Here is a 9,495-nt window from a genome sequence, read left to right on the forward strand (position 1 = left end):
TGTTTCCATTACTCTGTCTGGATCTGGTGTTTTCCTGGTGGGGATTGAGGCACTCTCCAATTCTCACCTGTTTGGTAACAAGGAGAGGCACTCCTGATCAGTGTTGTGCAAATGCAGGACTGTTCCCAGGTTGTTTGCATCAGAGTATATTAATTTCTCTGTGATTTCAAGCATCTCAAAGATGTTGAGAGATAAATTTTGCAAGAAAAATGTTCTCTTGCCATGAAGAGTGAAACCATTTGTCTCAAATTCGTGACATTTTTCAGCTGAGTTACATATAAACACATATAAGTGCATTGCTGTGGCATTTGGAAACACATTTTTAGTTGAGCTTTCCTTTATTTTTTTAGCACAGAAATGTTTTACAGCAAAAGTTGTGTTTGCCCTAGAAAGGTGGTCACTGATAATGTCTCCCTGTTGGTCTTCTGTAGCTATGTCTAGTAGCATGGTACCAGTGCCCACCAAAGGCTGGAAGCACGTGGTTAATGCTTTAAGGAATTAGCACCACTGAATAACCCAAATATCTGTATGAGATGGTGAATGTACTGGGAGGAGAACAAAACTGAAGGATATAAACATGTCCTTTTCATGGACTCAAGAAAACCTCCCACCTGAGGTTGCTGGTGACAACACAAGTGTATTTTTTCTTTCTCCCCACAGTGTTAATCTTTGGCTTGGTGTGTGGTGGAGATGGGATACTAGATGTAATCAATCTGTACTGATTAATCTTCTGAGCTGGTAAAGAACCCTGAACAGCAGCTTTCTCAATATCCTTCCCAGTGATCACCTTTTCTCTCCCAGCATTATCACCTTCCATCACTCACTGCCTTGTCTGCTCCCTTTCAGCTTGACTGGAAAAGAAGCTTTGACCCACTTCCCATCCCTGGGACCCTCCACAAACTCTGCCCAGGGGAAGGTCCACATGAAGCAGTGCGACTTGCTGAAGCTGTCCCGCAAGCAGAAGAGGCTGTGCCGGAGGGAGCCTGGCTTAGCAGAGACCTTGCGGGATGCCATCCGGCTCGGAGTCATGGAGTGCCAGTACCAGTTCCGCAGCGAGCGCTGGAACTGCAGCCTGGAGGGACGGACCAGCCTGCTGAAGCGAGGTACAAGGTAGTCTTTTGTTTGCAGTATAAAATCCCACTTGGCGCTGTAGCCCCTGGAATATATTTATTGTTCAGCCTGGAGAAGAGAAGGCTCCTGAAGGGAACACCTTAGAGCAGCTCCAGTGCCTAAAGGGGCTCCAGGAAACCTGGAGAGGGGCTTGGGACAAGGGATGTAGGGACAGGACAAGGGGAATGGCTTGAACCTGCCAGAGGGGAGATTGAGATGAGCTCTGGGGCAGAAGCTCTTCCCTGTGAGGGTGCTGAGGTGCTGGCACAGGGTGCCCAGAGGAGCTGTGGCTGCCCCATCCCTGGCAGTGTTCAAGGCCAGGTTGGACACAGGGGCTTGGAGCAACCTGCTCTAGTGGAAGGTGTCCCTGCCCGTGGCAGGGGTTGGAGCTGGAGGAGCTTTAAGGTCCTTTCCAACTCAGACCAGGTTGGGATTATATAATCTCAAATTAAATGAAAGTGGGGCAGGAACCAGGAGGTGCAGATCATCTGTTTTGCCTAGGAATGGCAGCTGTACAGTCTGGGCCCTTTGGTAACAAAATATGTTTTAGCCTTATCTTTCCCACACAGTTTATCACAGATTGAAAAGCAGAATGAAATTCACAGCCTTAGCTTGTGGATTTTGGTCCGAGACCAGAGTTTCCTAAACTGACCATCTTCCTTGGGTTGCAAATGGGGATGAAACTGCGAAAACATAAGGGCTCGTGCTTTATGTCAAGGGTCATTTTAAGAGAAACCTCTTTTTGGCTCTTAGGATATCACTGTGTGTAAATCTCTGCTGTTCTCAGATACAGAATTTAGTCCTAATTTTCTGTTTGAAAAAGCTCTTTATTGTCATTGAGGCATTTCAGTGCATGTTGACAAATATCTCCTAAGATTCTTTCACATTTATTTGGTGTTTCTGCAGAAGTTCAGCCAGACTGGGCAGAAAATCCACTGGCTTCTCTTTCACCAAATGCTTTAGAGGAAGAAAATGTCCTATAAATTCTCTATTTGAGGTAGGAGGGAACATAATAAATCCTTCAGATTGTAAGAACTTGAGAGAAATGGAATGAAGATAGACCCTGAAACAATTTCTTAATGAAAGCTCCCAGAACATGCATATCCACTTTGCTAAACCTGCCTACATTCAAACAACACATGGCTGCCTGTTACCATGTCTGCTCTTCATTAATGTTCAGTAGCATTTACTGTTTCAGTCTTCAGTATTATTGAGTTTCAGACCTGTGATAATGTTTAGTAACTTAGTTTTTTTCAAAAAGGAGCCTGAATAAGCCAATATTAACTTGATGAAATGAAAATGTTTAGTTTAATTAGCATCGGGATTGCGACTTTTTACCAATTCCATTTCAAATTATCAGATTAATTAAACACTAAGTTTCTATTTCAGTAAACAGCAGATACAACATCAAATTTACTTCATTGCAGGGCTCTATTGTGGTTTTTTTAGCATACTGTGGAAGAAGCAGTTCATGATCATTTTGAGTGTCTTTCTGACATCTGTACCTTCATCAGCCTCAAAGAACTTGAAAATGACAATTGAATAATCCTCATCTTCAAATAGCTGGAAAACATTTCATTATCTCCTAGTGGCATGCCTTAACATTTCCATGGGCTCCTGACTGACAAAATAAAATATCACCTGTAATTTAAAACCTGTTTTGGCAGATGAGGATAAGTGTTTGAAAACTTTTATTACACAATCTTGAGGATCAAATGATGATTTAATACAGAAAAGTATGCTGTGTGCATCTCCTATAGGAGAGGGCAGTTGGCTGGGAGCAATTATTAGCTCTCATTTTCCTTTACCTTGCAAACAGGCTAGCTTCACAAAGAACACGAACACTTTCAGCTGACACTTTTGATCTGTTCCTTACACATTCCTACTGCTGTTTTGCTGCTGCTGCCTTGGAAATCATTGGTTAGACAATGGACTATGCTCCTTTCACCCAAATAGTGATGAAGAGTTTTAGAAATGATTCAATCATTTGATATTGCCATGGTGGTGGGGAAACGGTGAGGAAAACCACACGCTTTTTAAGTGTGTTTGATGGTTTTGTGAGTGCAAGAGGGGATAAAAGATCATGCCTCGGTGAGATGGTTCATGTTTGTAGTAGGTGAAAAACCACACTTAACTTGCAGTCACAGCTGAAAACCTGTGATATCTGATTCAGATCACAAATGCTTTTCCTGCTTCTAGAAATGCCACCATCTTTTTTCTTCTATTTAGATACTTTTAGTAAGTAAAGGGGGAAAAAAAACAAAACAAGGCTTTCTGGGTTTTGAAATGACAGATTTATTCTCACAGTCTGCACCATTTCTTGTTTTATACTGACACTCCTCTGGATACAATTGGGAACTCCTTTTGCATAACCTACAATCGTTCTGTGACTGAAGGATATTACTCTTCACTGATCCGTGCAAAATCCTTCTCTGTTCCTTATCCATTTCTTTAAAAATCCATGAAAATAGATTTAAACATATTCTGGAGAGAGATTTCAGCCATCTGGTTGCACAGTGGCAGTTGGTGTCTTTATAAAAAGCAATGATGAATTTCTGGTTTCCAAGGTGTGCCATAAAGGCAGTCGATTGCTGCTAGAGTCAGGTGAGAAGTATTTCATCTCAAACAACATGGGCATTTGGGAAAAATAAATACCTATAGCAAAGAGAGCTCAAATCCAGCCACTCAGAAAAAATCCTTCTGGAGAGATGAGCAATCCTTCCACCCATTAATCCATTTCTTTACTTCAATCTTTGTTAGATTCTTTGACCTTCAATCAGTGATTTTTCTGATGTGATGAAGAATCTAAGAGTGGTACAACAGTGGGCCACTGAAAGAGAGATGTAGAATTTCCATTCTTGGAATGTTGGACATAAGTCCCATAAGTTGGACAAAGGTTTGAGCAACTTTATTTGGCATTGGAGTTAGCACTACTTTGAGCAGGACTTTGTATTAAAGACCTTGAAAAGGCCTCTGGGCTCCTCTTTTTTGGTTGGTTGGGTTTGGATTTTTGTTCCTGTTTCTCTTCTTTTTTTCTTCCCCAGACATGTCTCTTCCACTTGGTCTGAAATGCTCACAGTGTCTTTAGTGTAGCATTGTAAAACATTTGACTTTGAGCATCTTTCCTTTGGCAGAATCACCATCTGGCTAAACTCCTTCTATTCTAGTTTTCCTTGTGGTCTAGATCACACCACACCACAGAGCAGTGTCTTGCCATTGCAGCAAGCATCTTTCTGTATTTATAGTCTGCTGAGCTAAGAATTATTTCCAGAGAACTCAGGGAAGACTTGGACATGTGCAAGGTCCTACCAGAGGGAGCTGGTCTGCTTCAACATCTTGAAATTCAACTCTGATGGATGTTTGCAATGGAAATGCCCAGGAAAGTCATCTGCATTTAGATGTTCTCCCCTTGCACGGAGTGTTTAAGATTTCATTTAGTCACTATCAACACAGTCAATGGGGTCAGGAGAGTGACTCATCCCTAAAACAGACCCTGAGACCCTGGGAATCCACTCCAGGCTCCACTGGCTGTGGTGACAAGAGCTCCATTGACATAGTGGGAGGATAGATAGCCAGGACTCATGGAGAAATCTCTATTTAGATCCTCTCAAACCGTGCTTGTTGGGGCTGATTGCTGCTCGTTCGTGCTACATCCCACTGAACATCCAGCTTCAATAGCTGCTCTGTTGCTCACTGTTATCCCACAAGGACCATTCAGTGTTTCCCTTACTCATGTGATTTGAGAATTAAACAATTACATGGTGATCAACCCCTTATGACAAAGTAGAAAGAACCATCTTAGACTTTTCAGACAAGCATTTGGCAGCCTGGTGACATTGACCCTTTGCCATAAAAGGTTTGGTGGGAGGAGAAGAAGGAGACGATTTGGAAGTATGCTTGTTATCTTCAGTTACTGCTGTCTGCAGTGGCCCGACCACAAGCAATGGTCTCTGATTTCAAGTGGGTTGAAACCTGACCAGCAATTACATGGAGTGCCACAGAAGAAACCAAACCATCACTGGTCAGAAATAGCAGAAGCAGTGTGGTATTCCACAAAGTCAGATTTAGCAGGGTACGTGGGGCTGACTGGTACTGCTAGCTTTATATGGTATGGGAAAGCGTTTCCAAAATGCTCTCTTCTCTTTTGGTATGATTTAGTGACAGTTTTTCATTATTCCTCCAGTACCCTGAGAGATTTTATAGAGAATCATCAAGCAGAAAGCTTAGTTGCAAGTTACTTGTCCCAGTGATAGAGCAACTAAAATGGTGAGGTAGGAAGCAGTTTGATTGATCTCCTTGACCACCACATTTTCTTGACTCTCTCATCCACATCCATACTGTTGCTAGATCTTTCCTCTAAACTTCTGTAATTCCAAAGAGCTCCTGTGAAGTCTGTTTTGAAGTTGCTAAAGCAACCTCTCTATTATGTTCATGGTTAGTCAACTTTTCATTCTTCTTACTGATGCTATCGGAACTCTTTGTACTGTTCTCTGCTCAGATTTCTGGTGACCTCACTCAGATCTCAGCAGTCAGTGGTCTCATCTATTATTACAGCTGGATGGGAATTCTTTGAGGGAACAGAATGATGGAAAGAGTTGAGGTTGGACTGGATGAATTCTAGAGGTGCCTTCCAGCCTCTGCTCAAAGGGCTAACTGCAAGACTAGGTCAGGTCTCTGTGGTTCTCTCTTAATCTTCCATTTCTGGGGGGAAACAGATTTGTCTCCTTCTGATGTGGAAGGAGATTTGGAATTTTCCAGTGTGGAATGTTCTTTTGCTTCAATGTGCTTCCTTCCATGCAACATACATGCAGGAGAGCTGTCCCTCTTGCCCAAGATGTCCTTCAGCATGGAACCTTTCCAGTCAAACTACAAGTGACTTTTCCACGTGAAATGCTACTGTGCCAACACAGCCCCAATTAAAAATAGGTCAGATTTTTAAAATACTAAATATTTCCTGTTTTTCTGCCCCGACGTGGTTTCAATAACTGTCTCTCTTCACACCTATCAGCTCTGTGGTGAGCATGAGGACAAATAGAGTTTCATGACTGTTGCTTTTTGTGGTTGAATATTCTCCCAGGACTATGTGGCTGTTGCCACCCATCCCTTGATTTATGAGTGGTCTCCTGTCTTCATAGTGAATCAGTCACAGCCACCAGGTGAGGCTGGGGTCCTACCACACCAGTTACCTCAAACATGATGTTCAGTTTCTCTGCTAGGAATGGTGTGCAGGTAATGGAAGAGTTTTGCCTCTTTGCATTTCTAAGTATTGTGCTTGATTTTAGTTCATGGACTAAGGAGAGCTGGTGGGGTGGATGAACTCCTTATTTTGCCTTTTCTGCTCCTACCCTCTCCTAATCCTTCTCCTGTGCAGGTTTCAAGGAGACTGCCTTCCTCTATGCTGTATCCTCGGCTGCCCTCACCCACTCCTTGGCCAGAGCATGCAGTGCTGGGCGCATGGAGCGCTGCACGTGCGATGACTCCCCAGACCTGGAGAACCGCAAGGCCTGGCAATGGGGTGTCTGTGGAGACAACCTCAAATACAGCACCAAGTTCCTGAAGAAGTTCTTGGGTCAGAAGAGAATTGGCAAAGACCTGCGGGCCAAGGTGGACATCCACAACACCAACGTTGGCATCAAGGTGAGGAGCTGCACTAGCAGGGCTAGAATGAATTTAGGACTCAGTGCAAGTCTTCTACGCCATCCTCGGCCGAGGCTGTTTGTGAGAGGGCTATTCACTGCCCCTACTCACAAACCAGACCTGCCTACCTGTGTGTCATGGACCTTACAGCACTGAGAGCTCCCTGGAAAGATTCCTGAACTCTGGAGTAGGGAGTTGCTTGTTGTGTGGTAGAGTAGCTTCCTGTATCCTCTAGTGGCATCAGGGGCTGAGTGACAGCAATATGCAGCATGGTAATAGCTATTAAACTCAGTGGCTGAATTACTCCATGGACATAGGGAGTTCTGAGAACAGCTAAAGCTTCAGAGATGGTGGGACCTATGAAATTGACACTCTTGAGATCAGTTCTGAGCCAGCTAGTGATTTGCTATGGAACTAATCATGTCACTTCTTTGGGTCAGGGAGACCATTTGGTCAGGAGACCATCAGTTCAAGCATTTTTGCCTGTAATTTACAGGCTACTGATTTACTGTTTTCCATTTCCATTTCATTTCCATTACATTTCCGTTCAGTTAGAGCACTGTCTTCATTTGAATATACCTCAAGGAATCCACCATGCTGGAGATACTTAGTTTTATGGTTGACTACTCCTGCTATTCCAAATAGGTTTAGTAAGAATTTCTCCAGTGTTCAGCTGTTTGTCTTCATTCAGGCTCTCTACTCTCTGGCTTACCAGTCAACTCTGTAGCCATTCCTCTGTTCTGTTTGGGTTTTTTAGTTTTTCCTCCATAAAATAGGAATACCAATAAATACTGGTTAATACCAATAAATACTGGTTAATACCAATAAATACTGGATAATACCAATAAATACTGGTTAATACCAGTAAATACTGGATAATACCAGTAAATGCTGAATAATACCAGTAAATACTGAATAATACCAGTAAATACTGAATAATACCAGTAAATACTGAATAATACCAATAAATACTGACTAATACCAATAAAACTGAGGTACTTCCAGTCTGTCTGCAATCTGAGGTGTTGCCTCTACCTGGAACTAGGCTCATGGTCCTGGTAGGTAATGACTACCCCTTCTGTTCCTCATCAGGCTGTGAAAAACGGTCTCAAAACCACATGCAAGTGCCACGGTGTCTCCGGCTCATGTGCTGTCCGGACATGCTGGAAGCAGCTTTCCCCTTTCCATGAGATTGGACGACTGCTGAAGCTGCGCTACGATGACGCCGTCAAGGTCTTCAGCACCACCAATGATGCTGTGGGGCACTCGGAGCTGGCTGGCCCGCAGAGACACAGCCATTCGCCCAAGCACCCCGCGTCACCCCGCTCTACTGACCTGGTGTACGTGGAAGATTCCCCCAGTTTCTGTCGTCCCAGCAAATACTCCTTGGGAACCGCTGGCAGGACCTGCTCTCGGGAAGGCAGCTGTGACAGCATGTGCTGTGGACGAGGCTATAACACCCAGAGCCGGCTGGTTACCTTCTCGTGCCACTGCCAAGTGCAGTGGTGTTGCTACGTTGAATGCCAACAGTGCATGCAGGAAGAGGTTGTCTACAGCTGCAAGCAGTAAAGACAGTGCTAAAGGGTCGAGACAAGTCCTAGAGTACAAGGAAGCAGTAGGGAGGGAGAGATGTGATTCTCTACTGTGGGGTGAGGGCGAAGGCAAGCACCAAAAATGTCCAGTGCTCCTATTATCTCAATGTTGAGATCCTCCAGTCTGGGGAGAGCTCCTATATGAGGGGTGAAAACCAGAGGTTTTGTCAGGTATCAGATCAGGAAGGAGAGTCAGAGAGTGGGGATAACGTGGGGACAGCAGAAACACTGGAGCAGTCAAAAATATCTCTCTAGAGCTAAAACTTGTACTCTCGTCTGCAGGAACATCCCCTCCTCCATCTCTCACTTGCACTTACATAAATGCATTGGGGTGGCAAAACTGAGGTTCTGAGGGCTTGAATTAAGGGACCAGGGAAGGAACTAACCAGAGCCTGCATCCTGATGTAGCAGAGACAGCCATGTTCCTGCACCAAGCCAAGATGACTCTGGCAGCAGGGGATTTTCAGTGCTGTTCTCTGGGTGCTGGTTGAATCCTTTCTGCTTCGAACTCAAAGACATATTGTTGAGTAATCTCATCCCGATGCAAGAATTATGCCTCAGAAATACCAGTTTACAAACAACTGGAGCTCATGTCCATCATCTCCCAGGTCTACGGTTTGGATGTGAGACTCCAAATGCATGTTAACTGTGTTTTAATCTTGCTGTACACGGGAGACCTGGAATTGCCTCTGTTACAGTGTATGTATTGCAGGAACTCAGCCGAGGTCTGGGAAGTTACCCCTCTGCAGTATGTTGTCTTGCAGGGAGTTATTTTACGGTGATGGATGCAGGGTGATGGTGCCAATTATGCATCTTTCCCTCCCCTTCCCCCCAGTCAAACTATCAATCACCTTTTAGCCTCACGTGTGCCTCTCTGCCCTGGTGCCCAAGGTGCATCCCATCCCACGGTTCTGTGCTGTACTCATGACAGGAAACACTTCTGAAAGGGAATGAGGAACCACAGGAACTGGGATGTCTTCAAAGCTGCAAGTCCTGAGTGACAATCTCTGCACAGGGGAGTTAGATACATCTAGATATGCAGGCATCTGGCAGGAGAGAAGGTAACGTGGGGGGAAAGAGCACAGTCCGTTACAGGATTATGATGCCCTAACTTTGAGTTGTGTTTTTCTAGTTCACTTTAGGCTGAACACAACAT

At 44.2% G+C, this 9,495-nt stretch overlaps 1 protein-coding gene across 1 annotated transcript; it reads left to right on the forward strand.

Moving 5' to 3' along the window:
* Positions 1-846: 846 nt before the first annotated feature.
* On the forward strand, positions 847-8,326 carry WNT9B (wingless-type MMTV integration site family, member 9B; the record flags this gene model as incomplete). The annotated part of the gene is made up of 3 exons (XM_010014187.1): positions 847-1,103; positions 6,482-6,747; positions 7,840-8,326. Coding segments are annotated over 3 exons (1,000 nt in total), but the record flags the coding sequence as incomplete, so codon positions are not given.
* Positions 8,327-9,495: the final 1,169 nt, after the last annotated feature.

The sequence above is a fragment of the Nestor notabilis genome, unplaced genomic scaffold, assembly GCF_000696875.1.
Source record: "Nestor notabilis isolate BGI_N333 unplaced genomic scaffold, ASM69687v1 scaffold5245, whole genome shotgun sequence".
Taxonomy (NCBI): domain Eukaryota; kingdom Metazoa; phylum Chordata; class Aves; order Psittaciformes; family Psittacidae; genus Nestor; species Nestor notabilis.